General features: G+C 38.8%; 1 protein-coding gene across 1 annotated transcript in view; it reads right to left on the minus strand.

Annotated features, from left to right (window-relative positions):
• Positions 1-23,953, minus strand: part of LOC109912449 (ATP-binding cassette sub-family A member 13-like) — a 268,159-nt gene that overhangs the window by 115,731 nt on the left and 128,475 nt on the right. Inside the window, exons 26-33 of the mRNA XM_048608185.1 lie at positions 23,680-23,819; positions 21,230-21,340; positions 19,119-19,209; positions 16,460-16,636; positions 6,483-6,795; positions 4,763-4,877; positions 3,350-3,679; positions 2,237-2,306 (exon numbers count right to left, since the gene is read on the minus strand). Coding sequence (XP_048464142.1) covers positions 2,237-2,306; positions 3,350-3,679; positions 4,763-4,877; positions 6,483-6,795; positions 16,460-16,636; positions 19,119-19,209; positions 21,230-21,340; positions 23,680-23,819 — 1,347 coding nt within the window. The remainder of the gene's footprint in view (positions 1-2,236; positions 2,307-3,349; positions 3,680-4,762; positions 4,878-6,482; positions 6,796-16,459; positions 16,637-19,118; positions 19,210-21,229; positions 21,341-23,679; positions 23,820-23,953) is intronic.

Raw genomic sequence — 23,953 nt, forward strand, 5'->3', positions numbered from 1 at the left:
GATGCTGCTTGGCCTGCTGTGTTCATCCAGCCCTGCACCTTGTTGTCACAAATCCAGAATCACTTGTTTCAAATCTTTTTCAGCAACAACATTTCCATTTCTATGCTCTGACCTGCAAGATTCTTCATGGTATTCAGATAAATCATGCACAAAGAGAAATATATTACTCAACATAATTTATAAATATTTCCCAACAACTAGGTAAGTGGATATAGCATTACTACATAAATCACAGTGTTACAGTCACTTGGAATAAAAATTATTCTGTTTGTCAATTTTCAAGTTTTGTTTAATCTGTAAATACCGTACTAACATTAAGAAAATTTTTGCTAGACACACAAACCAACATTTTCCCAATGACATACAATGATAGTGGAAGCATTATGAACTATTACTAGCTACTGTATTAGGACAGTACAACAGGACTTCACTTTTTAACAACAATATTCAGCGCTCACAAGTCATGACATTTTCCTATATCCGTGTGTGAAGGAAAAATATGGACCTAGCAATCCAACGTAATTTAAATTATTTTATTAGTGAATGTGAAAGGATTGCTGAGACTTATTTCTGCTTCTATCATCATGCATCCATAATAAATCTAGGAGATTCTTCCAAGTTTCACTGACAATGCCTGACTAATGACAGACATTCGTAGACCTCAGGTTAAACCACGATCAGTTGTCTCTCTCTAATGAGAGACTAGTTCTATGATTTGGTAAGACTATAGAAACTTTACTTTTTGTCTTGCAAATGAGCGAAAATGCATTGCTAAACAACCGACACTCATCCTCAAAGGTTGATAGGAATATCAGATACTGGATGTGCATAATTTCCACTGCTACTTCCTTACACACAAAGGAAACCAATGCACGCTGAGTTAATTGGAGCTTATGATGGCCTTAACAAATGACAATGTTTTTTGATAAACATGTTTTCTTTTTCAGACCATATGTATCAGAAGACAACCGAGACCCAGCTAAAAATCAATATTGTTTGAAAGTCTTTTATTTCTTGATTACATTGCTCCTAATTCAATAGTCAGTGCTAAAAAGACAGTAGTATTGTTCGTAATGGATAAACTACCATCATAGTTTAATAGAAATCAATTTATATAAAATTTTTAAAACTTCAAAATGAGCATTACACGTATACCAGGATATTTCAACTTTTTGAAACAAAAATAGAAATTGCTGTAGAAATTCAGCAGGTCTGACAGCATTTATGGAGAGAAGACGTAGGATTTGAAATATTAGTTCGATATTCTCTCCACAGATGCTGCCAAATCTGCAGAGTTTCTCCAGCAATTTCTTTTTTTTTCTGTTTCAGATTTCCAGCAACTGCAGTTCTTTGTTTTATTTCAAATTTTTCTTCGGCTTACAAGTGCCAAAAATATTATTGCACTACTGACATTTACTGAAGCTTATTTTTTAAAACAAAATCTGTTTTAGAAAGATGACTATTTAAGTGTGAAATTCAGAGATTCAAATTTACTCTTTCAATAAGATGGAGAATTACAAAGACTGTGAAACTGCACAAAATGTTGACATGTTCATTTCTTGTGAGCTCTGTTCATAATGTTTACCTCAATATCACTTTAATATTCAGAATACAGTTGTTAAACATCTCAAAGGAAACACAGTGTGTTCAAGATGTAAGCAAACAGCCCATCTTCTGGTGGTGCGTTAATGAAGTTGTGCTGATCATTCAACATTTCTTTTGCCCTCATCAGCAATAATTCACATTCATGGAGCACTCCCAATGCAGAATAACTGCTTACCCAGGCATACAAATTAACTCGGTGCAGCAAGCAGAAGAAACCTTAGGGGATAATAGTCAAATTCAAAGAGAAGGATTTCTTTAGAGTTTTTCAAAAGGAAGGATGGGTAACAAGGCAACATTGAGATAAATGCAAAGAGCAGGGGAATTGTGCCTAAAGACCACATTCTGATAGTGATAAGGAAGAACAGAGGAGACAAAAACTATCCACTAACTACAAATATCAATCACAAAGGTGTTGGCCAGTCAGGTCAAGTGACTACCTTCAAATGTAAATACCTATGTTGCTTTATTTGGTCTTTATTTGTATTAAATATTTCACCCGGAATTCAGTTTCTTCCCTGTAACAGCCTTTTCTAAATGACAATATGCTGAAAATATTAGCAAAACTCAGTATATCATTTTATATTTTCCATGGTTTTCATCATCAGAATTTCACATTTTATGAATTTCTTACCTGATCCATTACCTTCAAAAAGTGTGATAATATATGATCCCTGGCTGAATGCAGTTGGACACAGGAGGCACTGGATAGGATTTAGATTTGGAAAAGTATTAGTGAGAGTTTAAAGTAATAATGAGGCTCATTTAAACACTGGAACCACAATTATTGTCTGTTCCTCAAGCTACTATGGCCCAATCTGCCAGCATGCCAAATGAATAATGTAAATGTGTCAGAATACTTACACAGAATTATATTGGAATTACAAAATGAAACCAGGCCATTCATCTTAAAATGCTGATAACTGTTTCATTTAACTGCTTTCCTAAATTCCTTTATGATTGTTTCCACTGATAACCTGTTTAAATAATAACATGTGTTCCTATTCAACCACTATGATTCTACACTCGATAGCCTGAAAACCCACTGGGCGAAAATATTTTGCCTGTTCACTGTCCGGCCTCAGAAAACTATCTATTCCTCTTAGAGTTCCTTACTCTATTCCTGTCCACCCCATTTGAATTAAGTCCCTTTTAGGAGATTTAGGTACCTGCAAGACTCAATCATGAACTTCATTGGTACATGTACAGCAAGGTTCTATGATACATTTAGGACCCAAATGGCATTTTTGGATATTGGTGTAACAGGCTATCTGCCGTGGCCTCCCCATTCAGTAAATGTAATGAAGAAGGGGAGTCCCACAATGACAGATTTTAAACATATTCTGAACCAAGAGAATCAAGACTGCTTCCGATGCTGCAGACTTCACCCCTCCCCAACCCCCACCCCATCTTGCCCATCAGCAAGATCATGCAAAAAAAACTTGTACTTCTAAATCTAAAACCCTTCACTCTAGATCTTTCAATCACTAAAAGCAAATACTATCCGCCCTAGCCCATCATTTTATAATTTTAATGATTCCGTCACATCTCTCAAGATTTGCCTTGCTTTAGGCAAAGGAGATCCAGCTTGTTTTTCCAAGATTTTTTTTTGTATTTCTAACTTTGTTATGTGCAGAACACAGAAGTATTTTCTCTCAGAATATTAATTTGTTTCAATCACACTAGCAATCGCTTCAAAAATGTACCAAACAAACATAGCACTGTAGAATAAGCTTGTTCTACTTACAATCAGAATCTGGCTGGAGAAGCTGAGTTGATTCTGTACAGCCACAAGGACCATATAGGGAAAGAAGGTAATGATGTAGATCAGGCAGGCACTGAGAGCTGCTGTATTAGCATGGCTAAAGAAGGTGGCAATCAGGTAGCTCAGCGCAATGACAGATACTCCAAAATCCAAAAGAAAGAGGAAAATGATGAATCCATTACTGTTTGGAAGTATTTCGCTGGCTTTCAAAATAATGGTGATGAAGGCACTGCTCAAAATCAGGATAAAGAAAGTGTCCAGAAACCAGACCATAAAATGAACTATTGGCTTCACTCCCAGCATCTTGGTGTACTATAGGATAGAAAATACACTATTAGAGACCTCTAAACATTTATGCTTTGTTATATTTAAATTGTTTCACACATAGCAAATAGCAAGGAACAGGTGCTTCTCTAATTTCAACCTAATATTTGCTTAGAAGTAGTAAAATGGGAACATAAGCTGGGATTTAACGGGGAAGAGGTGGCCTCATACTAACTGGAAAGTCAAAAATGAGCCTGCCTTTGCCAGCCTGAAAGACACAATCTTTTTTGACATTACTAAAACAGACAATTTGTAACTTTCATGCAACTTCCCTAATGCAGAATATCATCTTGCAGAGTTGCTAGCCATTCAGAGGAATGGTAGCTCCTCAGTACCAGCAGTGCTGCTGGGAGTGCTGGCCACTGTTGGGACTGCAGCCAGTCTCAATCCAGCCAGCAATGGAGGCTGGGGAAAAAGAGTATAACCCAGGGATAATGAACAGAAGAAACAAGAGCAGGAGTAGGCCATTCTACCCTTTAAGCTTTCAGCATACCAGAGTAAAACATTAGCAGGAGTGTGAAGAGGCTCTTAAGTAGCTAGTGCTTAGCATTAAATTTTGGTTACATACTAGGCCACTAAGTGGCATGTAACAGGCTTCCGATTTCCTCTTCTGACGAGGCAAAAAGTACAAAGTACAAAGTATTCTACAAAACATGAACAATAGTATGATCAATGGCCAAGCTAAAACTCCTGAAAGACGGTTGTCAAAAGTCAGCCAATGCTGCCTGAAGGGATATATATGCTTATATGGCTAATGCCTGTTTCAAAAGTCACCTCTTGTCGATTTGAAAGATGGCTTACTTACAGGTGGGGGAATTTGCAGAATCAGGCAGTCAAAACTGTGCCCAGTAAATGTTCCACCCAATATGCATTTGTCCCAATAACAACAGGCACAAAAGTAATCAAGTTTCAGCCCTTCCCCAAGACATCCCTGAGAAGTATCTCCATGCATGCTCTACATTTCTTTTAACTCCATCAGTACATTCACTTGTGCATGTTGCACTGAAATTTTAGGTCACCTCATTCAATTCTGGATATCTCATACCAGGAACTACTTGTGACTTTAATTACCTCTTCCAGTCGAAGTTCTTTCTCAAACACAAGGTTACGCACCATGGAAGCCACAGAAATCATCCACGCAAGCATCATTAATAATGGGAAAAAGAAGGCAGTGTTGTTGAGAAACCTGTCAGGAAGGGTTGTGTAAATATGATTAAATGATCCAGTAAGCTATACAAGAATGCTGTAAATAAACCCAAGAGCAATGGTCTGGGAGCATTTCAGAATCTGCATGAACAAAAAAAAAACCAAAGTGCTCTTCTTCTTCTGAAGGGGACTATTTTAGACACAATGCAACAGTTGGATACAACTACTAGTGACTAACAAATTTCCACCATATGATGAAGAATGGTTATTTTTCATTTTTGAGAATTGAAAGGATTTGTAAATACAACACTTTTCATTTCATGCATACGGTAGAAAAACCAAACATTCCTGGGCATGTGTATCACAGTTAATTGTAGGGCGATTCTCCCTCTATTCCAACAAAAGTAGGAACTATTTATTGTTTTTTGTTAGCCATGGAAACCATGCTCCAAAATATCAACACTCCTTTCTCTTGTTTCTCGAATCATCCTTTGTTGTGTTTTAAATCTCTTCTTTTTCACAAGTTAAAACAATACTGCAATATTTTCATTGTGCAAGAAGGAAACTGAATGGATAGAGAACAAAATGACTTTAACAATCGGTAATTTTTGAATGATTCAATCAGTCACACAACATTTTTACAAAAGCAGAGTACCATAAGAGCTGGAAATCTAAAATAAAATCAAAGAATGTTAGAAATATTTAGAGGTTAGGTAGCATCTGTGGCCAAAGAAATAGTTTAATTTTTCAGATCTGTGACCTTTCATCAGAACTGAATAGAAACGGCTCTGATGAAAAGTCACAGACTGAAACCTTAACAAGGATTTCCACTCGCAGGTGTAAAGGCTGGGTGTTTGCCCACTCCAAGTTGCCTCCAATTATAATGGGGGATGCTGAGTGGAGGCATTAGGCATGCCACATGTCTTTAAGCCTATTGAGACACTAAAGTGGCTAAATAAAGTTGGCTCACGTGCCTCAGCCTGCCTTCATTCTTAGTTTAACCTTGGCAGGAGGAGGACCATGCCAAGTGGGTAGCAATTTTAACTGTGAGACTGGTACCTTGCAAGGCAGGTTAGGGGGCTCCTCACCTATGAGTCATCTCTGCCCATCACGGGCACTGTCTCCCCCAACACAGTCATAACCCCCTTTAATTCCACCTGCTTAGCTTCTCAAACCCAGGCCCCCAGCCCCCTTGCCAGATTTGTTTCAGTGATATTCCAAATTTAAACAAAATCTGGCCTCCACTAGCTTGACATTGTGTCTGTAGTCCCGACAGTGGGCCACACGTGAATCTGGAGCTCCTGAGACTGCAGAGCTGCTGGCCAATCTAACTGGCTGGCACCTCTTTAAGGTGGATGCCCTGCCAAGATAGGAGTAAAAGACTCACCTTCAGCAATTAATGTTAAATCACCACAGGATAGCTAGCTTTATAATGCACACACTCTACGCCAATATTTAAGCCGAAGAAGCCGTGGAAAACATGACACCTTGTAACAGCCAGCCGTTTACTTTTCTCCCTACAAATTTTGCAAGGCCTGAGATGTATTTCCAGCATTTTCTGCTATTATTCCAGGCTACACCCTTGTTTATGATATTGAAAGTTTTCCATATCGAAATCTAGATGTTCTGTGTTCTATGAACTTACTGATCACTGATGTGGCAGGGAAATGGCATTGCTTGGATCTGTATTGCAGGGTTGGGGATATCTTGACCAATCTGAAACCGAATGATCGCTTGCTCAATCATATCTTGCAATGGAAGAAAGACACGATTATAATAGAAACTGCTTGTTGGCAAATTTTGGGGCTGAGATTTCCATTTGGGATTTTCCAGTTGATCAGTCGGCATACTGTGCAGAATGTCTGTCCTAATAGTGTAGCTCAACTTAGTTGGAAGTGAGGAAGACAATGATCGTGCCACTCTCGAGGTGTTGCTATCATCAACATCGAAAAATATACCTAGAAAAATAGGAAAATAATTCATATTTATTGTAGAGAACTTAAAAGTTTTTTTCATAACAGCCATGGCAACACTAACATTTTTTAATCTGGATAAAAATTATTCTGGATACCTATTACTCAGAGTGATGTGCACTTACACAATTGCAATATCAGAATAATGAATCCTTTCAGTGCTCAGGTACTTAGGAATATAAGCATTTTGATCATTTTTAACTGCCATCTTTAACTAATTCTCCCTTGAAAAGTACACAGAACACAGTTGAAAACCAAGCAGTGCTTCAATCATTGATTTGATGTCAGGGTTTATCTGTAACTGAGTGAACTCCATCCAATGAAATCTGACCTTCACGTAAAAATACTCAAATGTGCACATCAGTTATTGCACTCCTGAGTGCAGTTTTCACATACAAGGAGAAAGAGCTTATTGCAGCAGGTGGAGAGAAACATTTAGAACATGCTAACAATTTTTAAAATTTATTGCTTGTGGGACTAAGAGGAAAGATGTTGCTCTTCCTCGATTTACAAAACCCTTAGTCAAATTGCATAACTGAGTCTAAACTGGGATCATCAATCCCTATTTGCATCGATTCTCCCAGGCTTATCCTGCTATCTGTCTCTATGGGAATACTCACACAGCTATATACCCATGGTACAATGCACCAAGGATTTTTCAATTCTCCCACATTCATATGTAAAGTGGCAATGATAAGTAAATTATTTTCATCTCAGTGATAGACAATGATAAAAAAAATCTTCAAAGTAGTGAGATTTTCCATCTCAGTCACAATTAAAAGGCACAAAAGGTACGAAGGTAATGCATAATATATCAAATTGACAGGGCTTTCAATTCTATGACATTAGAGTTTGGCAAATGACAGAAGGGTATGAACAATAACAGCTGATTACTACAAACTAGGTTAAATAGCCGATCTTACTGCATTTAGCAACAATAGCAATAGGTACTGAACAGACTGATAAATCAGCTTTATCAGCACAAAAAAAAGTCTCAAGATACTTAATGGAAAATGTGACACCAAGATAAGGATGGAAATGTTATTAGGGGACAATTTGTTTAAGCTGAAGATCACACTTTTGCTATGCTATCCTGATTAATTCCTTTCAGTATCAGTGGTGCATTTTTAAAAAAAATGTTTCATTCGAGAATCTGGAAAATGCAATGTGTCATCTCTGTCATTGCCCTATTTAATGCTGGGGAATTCACAAAATTTGGCTGAATATTCCAGAATGTTGATACTAATTAATTCAGTAACCAAATATTATTGCAAATGATTCACAACATCTATTGTGCAATTAAAGAAAACTAAAAGTATTTGCTTTTCTAGCTTTCTTTATTAATCTCCTCTGTGCCCACTTTATGAAAATCAGTTCTAAATTAATACAAACCTCAAATAATCATGACTGTTCACTTTCAACGGATGTCTATGCTCTACAAAATACATTTGACTGACCATACGGGCTGCACAATGTAAAATGGTGATATGTTTGCGTAATTTTGCACTAACTTTCCATATAAAGGATCAAGAACTGGAGGCCAAAAATTTAAAGTGAATAGCAAAAGGAACAAGTATGATATGGGAAAAAAACTTTTTCACAAGACAAGTGGTTTGGGTCTGGGATGCACTGTCTGGAATTGTGGTGCAGGCAGGTTCAATTGAGACATTCATGAGAGCATTGGATGATTACTTGGATAGAAACAATGTGCAAGGGTATGATGAAAAAGCAGAAAACTGGCATTAGACAATGAAGTTCATTTGAACAGCCAATGCAGATAAGATAGGCCAAGTAGCCTCCTTCTGTGCCAAGAGAATTTTGATTCTGAGATTAAAATAGCAAAAACATTTTGGGTTGAAATTGCCTGGTCCTGTGATAACAGGCTTAGAGCTAGAAACCTAGAGAAAATAAAGGGGGAGAAGGAGAGCCCCTTTGCGCATTCCTATAGCCAGGGAATTTGCCCAAGAGTGTGCTGGTGGTCGGAGACAGACAGTCAAGTAGCCTGATTTAAAGGACCATTTAAATGCAGCCTTGCCAGCATTCTGCTACCAGCGTAGCATTCCCACCAGACACAGAGTCTGCCTATTCAATAGATGGGAGACTGTAGGGAACATCAAATTAAAGGTTCTACAGCCCATTGATGGGACCTTGCATAAAAGGCATGATCCAGCGGCAGGGTTTCCCCAACATCCTGATGGACTTGTTCATGTTTATTTCTCTTCTAATGAGGATGCCAGCAAGGGGTCCTCTATGTTGAGGCACCTTCATGTTCCCTATATTCCAGTGTCCTCTTCTCCCAGTGGAACTGCCAAGGTTACAGAGCTGCTAATCCTCTGATCGAACGTGCAGCTTTGATAGCCTGCCAACTGCCCTTAACGGGTGGTAAGTATAGAAGCAGCCAACCTACAGCCTGCTGGGGAATTCCTGAGTGAGTCTCATTCCTAGCAACTGTAGGCTTGGGAAATTAATTTGGCCCCGTGTCAGGGTCCTAAAGCTCACGAAAAAAAACAGCCATCTGACTATACATGAAAAATAAAAATGTTAAAAATATGCACCTGTCATGTTCTTTATTTAATGTAAAGTTAATGTAAGAATTTTTCTGTTACAAGTGATAGAATTTGATAGATTGAGTTCTTTGTGGATGAAAAGTGCAAGACTTTTGGACACTCAAGTTACAAGAATCCGCAGTGTTTTAGTTTATTATGAAAATTATGAAAATATTATAAATATTGTATGTTACAGCAAATTAATCAAGTATCAACTTTAAAACCTAATAAGAACAGTGCATTTTGAGATCATCTAAACTAATTAGCAGGACATATGTTGAATTGAAGGGAACTTTTTAAAAAAAGTTTAAAAAAGAGAGCAGAGGTGCAATATAGTAAGGTAAGATAAAGTTGCCATGATCTTAGCAGACATTGGGGCTGCTCTCTCATCAGACAGAGAGGACTTGTGGTGGTTTAATCTGAAGGTCACCATGCATCAGGCGAGTGCGACAGGAAGGAGCAGAAAAGAATAATTAGAAGAATGCAGCAGAAATTAGAATTAAAATAAGTCGTAGTGGTAAAAACAGTCAAGGCTTAAGGCTCTTTATCTGACTGCCTGCAGAACTGTAACAATATATGTTAGTTAAAGGCATGAATGGAAACAGCTGTGTATGACTTGACAGCTATTGCAGACACAAGGTTGCAGGGTGACTGGGACTGGAAAGTCAATATTTAAGGATATTCTATGATCCGGAAAAATCGGTAAAATGAGGAGGGATACTGTTGTTAATAAGAGAAGCATCAGTGCAGTGGCGTGCAGCAATATAGCTGCAGTAGATTGTAGAGTGCAGCAGGGACTGTTTATTACATTGTACACACACCTGAGAACAAGGTATTATAAAGTAGAAATGTAGAATTCCATAAGATTAAGAGACCTCATAGCTTAGGATACCCTAAAGTAGAATTTCAAATTTAGCTTGAGGGAGAACAAATAGGTCTCAGACCAATGGCCACAACTTAAAAGAAGGCAATTACAGAGGAAGCAGAAAGAGTTGTGTAAAGCAGCCTGGGATAATAGACTCAGAGGAAGATCAGTGGACAGGCAGTGGCAAATATATAGACAGACAGTTCATTATGCTTAGCAAAATTTATCCTCGTCAAAAAGGACTTGAAGAGAAGGATGAAGCACCCATGATTAACAAACACACTCAGGGAGAATGTCTAATCAAAATTAAGGCATTTAAAGTGAGAAAAGCTAGTTATAGAGATACACAGCACGGAAACAGACCCTTCGGTCGAACCAGTCCATGCTGACCATAATCCCAAACTAAACAGTCCGATCTGCCTGTGCTTGGCCCATATCCCTCCGAACATTTCTTATTCATGCACTTATCTAAATGTCTTTTAAACATTGCAACTGTACCCACATCCACCACTTCCTCTGGAAGGTCTTTCTCCACATGAACCACTCTTTGTGTAAAAAGGTTGCCCCTCATGTCTTTCTTAAATCTTTCTTCGCTCACTTTAAAAATATGCCCCAAAAAACCGTTGTAGGTTAAAGGAATGGAAAGCTTTTAGGAACCATCTAAAATGCTAATAAGTTGGGAGAAAATTGATGATGGAAGTAAAATGTAACAGTATAATAACAGAGGCCCCACATCAACGTACAGTGGATTCCATCTTGCATAATTATGCAGTGGATATCAGTTCTCACTCAATAACGTAGACAATTTTCATTTCCAATAGAAACATATAGCAGCAACAAATATTTCAACACTAATTTTGTACTCTTACAGAAAAGCCATTTTAATAATTTTCCCCAGTGCTTGAATGAAGTTCTTTCCTATTAACTTTCATGCTTCTATAGCATGATTCAATGTAGCTTGAAACATGGGCACAGAGAAAGTGCTGTCATTTATTTAAGGGGGTTGTGATTTCAATATCAGTGGCTTTTCATAGTAAGGCTGTCTGACATGATTCGTTTCCTGGTATTGTGAAGTGCACTGCTTCAGTGGGTCCCATGGGTACTTAAATGCTGCCATATTGAGAAATGGCCTCAAAGACTGTTCTCAATGCACAAGTGTCCCCCCCCCACTAGACTGCAGGAGAACACTCCCAATGATCTTGGGAGAGAAGGCTATAAAATACTCATGATCTGAATGAAGAGCAAGATTGAGCTTTTCAAAGAGAAGCTGTTACTTGTTCTGAAAGCTTTTGGGGAGGATAAAAAGGATGAGGGTGTAGCCAGCTAAAAAGGCTATTCAGTCGTTTAACTACTTCAAGGATGGTTGGGGATTGTCAACTCATTTTAAAATTTATTCATGGGATGTGGGCATTATTGGCTAGGTTCAGAACAGTCCCGACCTAAAACATCAACTTTCCTGCTCCTCTGATGCTGCCTGGCCTGCTGTGTTTCTCCAGCTCCATACTATCTTGTCTCTGACTCCAGCATTTGCAGTTCTTGCTATCTTTGATATATTTCCATGTCAGGATGCTGTTGGCTTGGACAACAATTTGCAGGTTTGATGTCCCAATGCATCTGCTGCTCTAGTCCTTCTAAGTTCACTGATTTAGAAGGTGCTGTTAGAGGAACCTTACTGAGTTCCTGTAGTGCAGCTTGTAGCAGGTGCGTATTGCTGTCACTGGGCATTGGTGATGAAGGGAGTGAACGTGGAAGCTGATGGATGGAATCCTAAAAAAGGAAATCGTTTTGTCCTGGATGGTGTTGGGCTTTTTTATATCGTCAGAGCTGCAATTGCCTGGTCAAATGGAAAGTATTCCACCACACTGCTGACTATACCTTGCAAACAGTGTACAGGCTTTGGGGAGTCAAGCAATGAGTTATTCAGCACAGAATTCCCAACTTCTGACATGGTCTTGTACTAACAGCATTTATTTCGTTAGTTCAGTTCAGATCTGGTCAATAGTAACCCCCAAGAGGTAGATATTGGGGGAAAATCACTGATGATAGGAACTGCCATCCCAGTCTTCAATTATTAGCTGTATAGTATCCACTGCCACCCACCTCCCACCCCTCACCCCCAAGTAGTTAATCCATCAGAGCTGAATCTCTAGTTTTTAAATCATGATGTGTACTTGCTCTGCTGTGACACCATAGGAAAAGCATGCATATGCACAACTACTTCAAAATCCAAATTTGGTAATCTTGAATCTACACATATCACAAGAAGGCTATTTCCTGCATCAGCTTCAAAAAATGACTGCCATCTTATAGGAGGCACCTGCAGACTATACAGGGATGGCTCCTCAAGTGGATAACAGTTTATCTTTCACACCTCTAATCCTGCCAGCCAAAATTGGTTCATTGTTTATCCACGGCTAGATCAGACAGGTTATGCAGACTTTGGTTGGAAGGAGGAACAAATTCATCACTCTTCCTGTATGAGGCAACTGCTGAGAAAACAGTCTATATCCAAAGTGCCAGGATAACCATTGGTACAGTAGATATCACCTTTGCACTTCATAAATTGTTCAGATTAGTTGCTACTTCTTGTCAAACTAAGTGAACTGCCGTATCACCTCACATTCATATGAGGTGTGACAACTGTCAGCCATGGCTCAGTTTGGCAGCATGCTCACTTCTGAGTTAGAAGGTTATGGGCTCAAGATGCACTCCAGGACTGAGCATAAAACTCAATGCTGAAGATCTTTTCTTTTGGATGAAACATTCAACCAATATTGGCTCTCTCACGTGAACACAAAAAAAAAATCCCGCAGTTTATTTGGAGAAGTGCAGGGAGTTATTTTATGTCTGGTAGGATCAGAATCCCCCTCCATTATGAGATGTGAAAAACCTCAGAAAAAACAGACATAAGTACTGTGAATAAAAGCCACACCTCCACATAAACATACAGAGGCGGGCTATGCAGAAAGTGGTTAATTCAACTATTACAACAGAATTGATGCAGTTGAGAAACTGGATCATAAACAGTGGTACAGGAGAACACCATCGTATTAGTCAATTAAGAAATTGAGATCACCCCAATCATCAAACGTCAGACCACAGCCGTCACACAGCACCATTCACTCCTGTTGAGGAGAAAAGAATTTACATTCCCATCAACTTTGAAGCCAGGAATCTCTCACCATGTAATACTTTCTGCTACAGAAATATCATGAGATCTGTGTGACTGCCATCCTGCCTAGAATCATATAGTACAGAACAGGTTCTTCAGCCCATTTGGACTGTACCATCAAAAAATACACTATGTACACTAGTTCCACTTTCCCACACTGGGCCCATATTCTTGAATGTTATGATACTTCGAGTGCTCATCAACATATTTTAAGTTTGAGAGTTTCCTGCCTCAACCATCCTCCAGTGCATTCCAGGTCCCAATCATGCTCTGGGTGAAAGAGATTTTCCTCAAATCTCCTTGCATTGAATAAGCTAAAAATAAATAGCTGCTAAACATGGGCAATTCAGCAGGATGACAACAGGAGGTGCACTTGTGATATTGTGTTTAGAGTCAACACAAAAAGAGGACAACATCAGAGAGAGACTTTACTGAAGTCCAATAAAGGATCAGAACCAGTCAGCCCGACAATCAAGACTGATGGAGGAGTTGGATTTCAGCCAAATCATAGTGATATTAATAAGATTTGTAAGAGTTTTGGACAGAATCTTTGTAAATTTACCCACATTTTAATTTACTGGGAGTTGCAGTCAAACTGCAGAAGGCTTCAGCTGTCCTTTTCAGCTAATCACAGAGGGATTTGCCTTGGGAGCAGTAATTTCAATTTTATGTTTGTGTTATCTAAACTGTTATAGGGTATTCGCATTAGGGATGGCGGTGGATTCAATAAAATATCAAGTTTATGGTGAAGCCTAAGTCTGTGTTGGTACAACTTTGGTCTGTAAAGATCCTAAACTCCAACAGCCATCCATTAAGGGGAACAGGAACAAGGACCTCTCACATGTCCTGGCCAATATTCATCCTGGATTCCCATTTTATCCCTTTAACACTTGATGGCTATAATATCTAAAATTTTATCTGTCTCTTTCTTGGATATATGTAGTGACTTGACCTCCACAGCCTTCTGTGGTAGAGAATTACATAGGTTTACTAGTATTTGACTGAAGAAATTTTCTCTGTCTCAGTCTTACTCCACATCTGAGACAGTGTTCCCTAGTTCTAGACTCCACAACCATTGAAAACATCCTCCCTGTATCTAGTCTGTCTATCCATGTTTGAATTTTATACATTTCAATCAGATCCCTTTTCATCTTCCTAAACTGTGAACACAGACCCAGTCAAAACAATCTTTCTTCATAGGACAGTCCTAGTATCATCCCGGTGAACCTCTACTGCATTCCTTCTATGGTGAGTATATCCAGCTGTCTCAATTAAAATTGCTTGAAAAGACTAATGCCGGAAAGCGGCTAAGGGGAACTACAGCAAATACCAAGTGAACTAATACACCTATTACAACTCTTAGACATAATTTTGTTTGGTAACGAGGTAATGGACTCTGCTTTATACAGCATCCAGCCCAGTTCTGAGGAAGGGTCACTGGACCCGAAAATTTAACTCGGATTTTTTCTCCACAGATGCTGTCAGACCTGCTGAGCTTTTCCAGCAACTTCTGTTTTTGCTCCTAAATTATTGTTCCCCCAGTCGATGGCCAGGTGAAGTCCAGTACCAACAGTGTCCACTACAAATTGTATTCCTTGCTATAACAAGTCATTCTTTAGGTGCAAAGTACAACTGGAAAATTGCTGGGACAATATTCAGGTAGGCAGGGTTAGGGTCCCTTTGAGTGATAAAAGTGCAGATCCACATATGTTGTGGATGATGCTAGGTGATTGAAGGTCAAATACGTGAAGCATATTGTGATCTCCAGCTGAGCTTGATTTCTGATTATTTCTTTGCCCATTTGCAACGCATGCAGAACGAATGTGCTTTGGGTTCAGATGTTCATCAAAAGTGAATTGCACCATGCTTGCAAATCTAACATTGCCATCGCAGTGATACAGAAGGTAGCAGCAAAGACTTGAAAAGGGAATGAGTGCTGTCCATAAGCATCTCATCACTTGTGAATCTTCCAAGGGTGCTGAAGGAGGAGGGGAACATCAACATCATGAGTCATGTAAGTATGACCATGAACCCTAATGAATGCAATAAAAAAAATGAATGGTTGAAATTAATCTGCAATGGGAAGGGGTCAGAGCACAGCTAACATAACCTTTCGACATCGCGCACTGGTCACTCAGCCAGTGTGGCACCTTTACCAAGTTGGTGCACATGTTGTGAGCAGGTTCATGGTGGAGCAGACAATAGTGCTGCTGAAGATGTGGTTTCCGGAGGTGGGCTAGGAGAAGGCTAGAGATTATGTTTGAAAGAGCTCAGTTACATTAGGTGCCTTAACACTAGCAAGACCAGTTGATGACAGCTGGGTGGAGCAGACCATGATGGACTGTCATTAGTCCTGATGCCAGCATTTGGTTTGCATTGTGGAAATCAACAGCGGCCTCTATTGGTTCATTTGTGTTTATTTTTGCTGCCAGTCAATAAAAGCTCATGTCTGGAATTTTCCAATTGCTTGCTTGTATGTGATATTCTCCTACAGGGCAATGATAAACTGCGTGTCTACAGTAGACATTGAGGACAGAGCCTAAGTGACTTAGAGAGGGTCTACAGACTAAATGTAGCTAAGGACAGGTAATCCATGAGGACTGAGAGTCAAACAGTGACAAGGGTGAGAGAAAGGAGTTTTATTTGTGAGGGAGTATTAGCCATGAGCCATGAGCCATGAGTAGTGTGGGGGCTGCTATGCCATTATATTCCTGGTGAGAGCAACACCAGATTGCCAATGCTTCTCTGGGTGCACAGTGGCCATTTAAATACAGTGCAGTGCAAAGGGATGCCAGTCTTTTGGTAGATATCTGCTGAGTGGCGAGTTGGTCTAAGAACAGCATGTGGTAAGACCAGGCAAGAGAGATGCTTTTGTTCAGGGAAGATATTTAATGAGGCAGGCTTGGTGAGATGTGAAGAGAAATCTTGTTAGGTCTTGCAGCTTTAAACCCTCCAAAAAATTCGATCCAACTGGCACTTAGCCAAAAATAAGCGTAGGTTTCAGTGCAAAATTAAAATTTTAAGACACAGTCTTTTTCTTGGATGATAAATGTAGCAAGCACTTACTTGCTAGGAATGTGTTTTTTTCCATTAGTTCTTTTACTTTCTGATGCAGTTCTTCCTTAGATTCTAGATGTTTAAAGCGGTCTAGTAATATGCAGGATGAGATATTCACCATCAGCTGTGAGAGGACAGTGATCTGTTGTACTACTGGATCATTCATTGCTTCAGAGATTGCTTCTTCTGAAAAATGTAAAGTTTTCAATTTTTAAGTTAATTAGATCATTATTATTTTTGTTCTTGTCTTTTGACTTTCTTCCTCCTCACATTGAAAATATAAATTCTTATTATGGATTGCCCCTCAGTACAGGTTCAATTGTTCATTCCAAATTGTGAAACCTACAAGTGTTTGCGCACAGGATGTTTAGCCACAAAGGATATGAAACTACTGTTAAATCAATCTAGGTTTCAGATTATATCAACATATATGTTTTTCACAATAGCGATCACACTAAGGTGGTAGCTGCCTTCTTTCTCCCCAACATAAAGCTATTCAGATTAACAATACTGTCTGAGCTGCTTTTCTAATCAACTCTTACCAGAGTGAAGATCAAGCCTCAGACGTTCTCATCTTTGTGGTTTTGTACCCCATCATGTGGTACATTCTTGAACTAAGACATACAGGTACTGAAGTTGATAATTCATTTGATAGATAGCCAATCATTTTGTTGGGAAGATGGCTATGCCTACTCAGATCCATATTCCTGACCACAATGATTATCTCTTCATGCTTAACAGAAGATTTTAATGACAAGGAGAAAACAGAATCCAATTTAGCTAGCTTCTGTTGTTTAAGGCTGCAATTTACCGATTAATTATTGATAAAGCACATGACTATACATCAAGTATTCTTTAGAAAGGACACAGAAGCTTGAGTATTATGGAAAAAATAACACATTGTCAAATTAATCTAATTTAGCATAAATAAATTATAATATAAAAAATCTACCAAGTCTACTTCAAATGCAATTGGTAAGTTATGTAAGAGGACCTAATACTTATTGATAACGGAAAGTATAACATTATGTGATTATACATGTTGCAATATGCATCCGAATCTTTCCCCACATTCACTTCTAGAACACAATAAGTATCTATAACAATTAATACATTCAATATTTCAGAAATGTTTACACCATGGATGATTCTAACGCCCAATCACCAATTTAAAGTGATCACTCCTGTACAATAAATAGCTTATAATTTTCCACGCATTGAATGAAATCAAAGTTAAACCACCTGGCTCGGGGCTCTGCCAGTACATAAAGATTTAAATGCTGATCGTGACTTTGAACAAAAAAGGTGCTGGAAATTGAATGAGTAAGGGCACTAGGGCAAAGATATGTGACTTTGCTCTTTATATTTTTTTCATACATAGGAATTGGTTCTCACTACCACAAGGAAAGAATCTAGGTCCATTCTGTACCTAAAGTTTATAACAGTAAAGGAGCTGGCGATAAGAATAAAAAAAGTACATAAAAAGAAAATAAACAATTCAGTAAAATTATTAGGAATTGAAGAAAAACACAATGAGGATGGCAGAACAGAAGATATTATGGCTGCACAATATATCAGGCACTGGATGATCCAGGGTAAATCCATCTGTTGTAAGTGTTGTGGCTTGAACAGCTTCAGTTCAAAGTCATTGAGCTAGTGTTCAAGCTGCAGACGCGGAGACACATCAGCAAATGGTGGGAGTTACCTGGACATGTTGTACCAGGAAATAGTCCCTTAGGATATGGTCTTCTGAGTTTGTCAGTAGTTAAGGACAAGGGAGAGTGGCTGCAGGGTAGATGAACACATTGATCATAGCATTGTGGAACAGGAAGCCATAATAATGCAATGTAGTGACTGTAGCAGAAGTATCATGAGGGGGATTGACATCATACTTTGCAGCAAAGAATCCAGAGGACTCTACTGTTTGGAAGATATCAGGATTTGGGATATCTGCTCAGGACTGGAAAGGAACCTCATAGTGGGAGAGGACACATCCAGTTATTGTGGTCCATGTAGGTACCAGTGACAGACAGCATAGGAGCTAAGCACCAAATTAAGAAGCAGAACCTCTCATAGGTAATTGTCTCCGGGTTATTACCTGAGCCACACGAAAATTGACTTCAGGCAAACAGATTAGAGAAATCAATACATGGGTCAAACATTAGTTTGGGGGAGGTTTGTGGGGCACCAGAAGTACAAGGGAAAGTGAGTCTGTATCACTTGGAAGGTTGATATCTGAACTGTGCTGGACTATTGTTCTGGCAAGCCACATAATAAGGGAAAGATTTCTAGTGAGCCACATAACTAGGCACATAGACGATTTTAATCTAGATAATTGGGGCAATAGAAAATTTAGGAATATGTGATAAATCAAAGTATAGCGGAAATGAACAAGAGTAAGTTGTGAATATGGCAAAGATAAACAAAACATGACAGGAAGAGATCGAGAGTACAAATTATAAAGTAAATCAACAGATAATGCTCGAGGTTATAAAAATGAAAGAAAGGTAAAAGTAGAAAAATCAGCATTCTCTTCTCCTGAAGTGACTGAAGAAGAAAATCTATAAGAGTGTATATACATATGGAATACATTTAAACACATTATTGCAATTAAAACAAAGCTAAATAAGAGGGCACAGCAGAAATATCTACAAAATGAAAACTGTACCATATTGTTGTAAATGTTCCAAAAGTTTATCAAGATCAATATCCAGTTGAGACTGAATGAAACTGCGTATAAAATTATTCTGCATTGCCTTCTGAAATAACAAGAGTTTCATTGACGTTAATCTTGATTATTACAGATGTCAAAAATATATATTAAAATCGGCACACTGGAATAAATGTAGAGGAGAACTTCTAAATAATGCATTAACACTAAACAATATACAAATGTCTCAGACACTAGATCACTTTCTACTTTGGCCTGAACTTTCACATTGTCAAACAAAACATATTTGCAAGTGAAGGCTAATGAATAGAATTAAGTAAGTGACACAGAACTTTTGAAAAGCCATCAAAAATGTCAAGAAACTTATAACTAAAAGAACTATGCTCATATTATTAATATGATATATTATATATTTGGTGCAAAGGTGACACTGCACTCCACTTTCAGAATCAAGCAAAATAAAAAGGTCAAATAACTTTTCACCAAAGTATTCCTTTTAACTTTAATTTGGAGACAAAGTCAGATCCTTGTCAGATGTGGGGCCGGATTTTACAGAGTGCCAGGTGTCCCAATTGCCTGAGGCGAACCTGCCCCTCAAAGCAACATTTGGCAAATTAATGCTGACATCAACATTAATTGTTTTTGGTGAGATTTGCACCAATGTCATATTGAGAACAGAAGCAGTCCTGAAAATGAACTTCATATAGATTCAGCTTATTATTGGGATCAGACTGCTGGGACCCAATGGGGATGAAGGGGTGCCAGGCAGGTTTGAATGGCTGGGTGGAGGAGAGTAAAAAAGTGACCATGGTGGAAGTCCCTCCGATGGGCACAGGGGATTCACAATGGAAATTCCCCACATTTCCCCTGCCTGACATGAGCCATAAAGCTGCCAGGCTTCCCACATGGCCTGTGCCTCTATCTGCCATGAGCAAGGTCATAGCCGGGTGGGATGGAATCCGTAAGTATCCACAACAAGCTGAAATGTGGACCAACTGCTTGATGCTTCCATCATGCCATCTGTAAAATTTGAAAGAGTTTGAAGGAATATTCTTTTGTAGGATGTGAGTTTTCCTGTAACCCATCTTCAATTACTTTTGAATTAGTAGATTTCTAGGCCATTTCTGAGGGCAGTTAAGAAGCAACTGATGTTACTGTGGACCTGAAACCACATGCAGGCTAGACAAGGCAGGATATAATTCTGATGTTGTGATGTTGAACTCTTCATCCATCACCTTCACCTCCGCGCCTATTTCTTTGGGCATAATTCCACTCTCTGCTCCTTGGACCCTTCTAGCCATCTCCATTACTCCTACTCCACATGGAACCCCTCCTTTTTGCTCTTCCAGCCTTCATCTCTTCAAGAACTGCCACTGCGACACTAGCTGCCTTAATCTTGCTGCTCCCTAACCTAATCAAACCTGTTTCCCTCTGTACTTGCTGTACTTCATTCTCTCAGGTCTAGTCCTGATTTTGCTGACAAGGGTGGTACTATTGTCATCTGGTGTTCTAATCTTGTCACAGGCCTCAAATTTCTGGAGATCTTCCCTCCAATTTGCCACCTCCAGTCTCCCAAGCCCACACAACCAGCTTCTAACTTCTTTCTAAAATCCACATATTGTATACTATGCATGAATGTTTAAGAGACCAAAGTCCACAGAGGACCATAGGAATCTCTCCCCATTAGGGAGACACTTGATTAGATATAGTTCAAAGGTAACCACTCAGTAAGTGTGGGGTAGGGTGAGAAGACAGGCATCCATGAACAATCACAGCTGGCACAGAAATTGAGTCTGCACTTTTGGCTTTATTCTGCATCACATTCGAGTCTATGGGTGAGCTAACTGACCCCTTCTATATAAACAGAAGGAGCTTTCTTATAAACAAAATATCAATCATATTTTGTGATTATGTTGAAGACTAAATTTATATTCAGAACTTGAAGATAAACTGAATGCATCAATAGTCACAGTAAGTTAAAAGGTTGCCATCAAGTACAGACCTAATATATGGAGACAATATTGTGTTGTTCATCCAAACAGTATGATGAAAACAAACATTTTCACTCCGCTTTTACACAAACAAAGTTATATTCGTTTCTTAGATACCTGAAGCTGACTTGACTTAAAGTTTTCCTGTTTCTGCAAAACATTTGCCGATTTCAGCCAGACTTCAGAATATGTCTTCAGGTCGTTAACTGTGCTGAATATGCTGTTGGACTGAATAAAACACAGAACAAAGTAATAAGCACTACATCAATATCATTCAGCTGCTGTAATATGGAATCTACTTAAAGATCCAGGGATTTCTGGAGAAGTTTTGTTGCACTGCAATGGCATAAGACAATGAGAGATTTTCACAGTTATCTTGTCTATTTTGCAACTGAAAATCTGATTGCATCCCGATATCTTTCATAGTAATTTTTCCAAACTTTAAATGGATTCCTAGCACACCCACAAAAAAAAGCAGGAGTTTATTAGGATTCAAAACAGTGTCTTATGTTTGTTTTTGAACTGCAACTTTCATGAAACAATAACAGAAAAATGGATGAAGTGTGTGTACTGCTTATCAGTTTCATTTCTACTTGAATATAGAGTGTAAACTGCCCAGTGGAAGCCTCTCCCTAATAAGGAGATTCTTGGAATTTTATTCATCATATTTGTGAGATCAGAATGAGCACTGTACTCCTCTGGACTCACAAAGGCAGGATGTGTTGCAAAATTGTGTCCATTTTGTATTCAGCCCAGAAGTCTCCTCAACTGGGTTACCAAAAGCATTTAAAACAAACTAGGGAAGATCTCATCTCTTTACTATTCATAACCAATCTGAACATGTTTTCACAATGAAAACATTCATATTACCACTAGCAATGGTTATCAAAACAGACAGTTTCCTAGATTATAAATAGGTTAAACTGGAGTGTATTGAGAAAAGTCTGGGGCATTTACTTTGACTGGAACATACAACAGATGGCAGCAGACCAGCTGCCTGTTATTCATCCCTAGATGTCCCCTCACATGAATACCAATGAAGAGGAAGTTTGAGCAAATTATAAAATGGTTGGTAGATACCCTGCATTAAGACTCTCCAAAGTTGATAAACACCATACGCACTTGCTCATATCCTGCACACATACACAGCATATAGTTAAACTATAGTCAGTTCTTCATCTGTGAAAACCGCTATTATCCACAAGGTAGCAAGTGCCACTTTCAAAAAAGTTTAGAGGTAAAAAGAAGAGTCAACCACACTAGCGTAGGTCTGGAGTCACACATAAATCAGATGGGATAAGGACAGTATATTTCTTTGCCTAAAGAACACATGGTGAATCAGATGGATTTTAAATAGCAATCTAGAGAACCTCAGCCATGAATCTAAGTGTGGGAGCAGGTGTTTCCGATAGTGTTTGGCTCACAGCCCCATCAACAAGAAAGCTCACTGAATCATGCTCCATTCAGTATGTTAAGCTGACCAGTAAGTGTCTCAATAAATTGCAGGCATTGACATTGAAGTCCTGCCTCATCAGAAATTGCCAGATGATCAGAGACCAATAGCTTCTAGGTCCTAGATATCACTGCCAGAGGCCTAATCTTAAGGGACTCCATGTCAAAAAGATAAGTCTTTTTTAGGGCCTCACAGAGTGCAAGTCGCAGGGAAACGAGATTCAGGAAGTTGGATGCTAGGTCTCAGGATGGTTTTCTACAGCCCCAATTGGTCCCAGTTTGAGGCATATGGAGGCCCACTTGGGAAACCTGCCAAGAAGGGAGATAAACAAGCTGGTGGCAAGTTGAGGCCTTTAAGTGGCCATTTATCAATGGCTTCAGGGACTCAATTCCTGGTGAGTTGAAATGGTCCCCAGTGAACTTTCTCATCCAACAGTTATTTGCTGCAGTGGACAGAAAGGGGCAGGTATCTCTCCAGGGCTAACTGATCTAATAATCTTGCCATCTAAGGAGGGGAAAATTGCACCCCGGTCGCCATTGCTAATACTAGCTTTTCAATCACAAATTTACTTGATTTTAAGAATTTGTGTAATAGCTAAGCTTTCTTTTCATTGTGACATGTTAAAATCATTCTCATCAATGTGGTCATCTTGCTAAATTACATACATGTTTAAATTGTGTTACCAATATCCTTAAGCAAAACAGAAGGGAGAAGAAAACAAATTAACAATTAGTACCTTCAGTTAATAAAGGGCACTGGTTGCATGCAAACCCCAAGAGGTAGGGATCTTGTAGTCCAGTGCTAGTGTCCCTACCTCCGAGCCAGAAGATAGGATGGCCATGAAGATATGCAACAATATGCCCAAACGTGTTTATGAAGGAAAAATCCGATGGGTGGGCTTTTAGTGTGTACGATGGTGTAAATCAGGCAATAGTATGCTATTTAGTGGACAGTCATTTTACATTTTTCCTGATTTTTATTTTTGATAAGCCTTTTTTTTTGTTTACTAGCCATCATTTCACATTATTGTGCAATTTCAAAATCTAGCTCCAAATATGAAATGCAAATTGTAACTGTATAAAACCATCAGTTGCAACATATTGAACTCTCTCACCTTGTCCATCAGTCTCTGTATCGGAATTGTGCTTGGAGCATATAGTATTTCACCAAGTAGCAGCGGTTTCAGGAAGGTCCACAGCAAGGGTCCATTTGGCGCTTTTAAAATATCCTGATAAAAGTTCATGCAGAAGGGAGCTGGTGCAGCCAAAAGTGAAGAACTATTAGCAAGTTTCTTTATATCTCATATCAAACAACAGTATTCATCTTAAACGAGAATTGGCTGCAAGGCCAGCAATTTGGTTAAAGTCATAGCGTAATAGAGATGTAGA

Source organism: Rhincodon typus, chromosome 2, assembly GCF_021869965.1.
Source record: "Rhincodon typus isolate 14 chromosome 2, sRhiTyp1.1, whole genome shotgun sequence".
Taxonomy (NCBI): Eukaryota; Metazoa; Chordata; class Chondrichthyes; order Orectolobiformes; family Rhincodontidae; genus Rhincodon; species Rhincodon typus.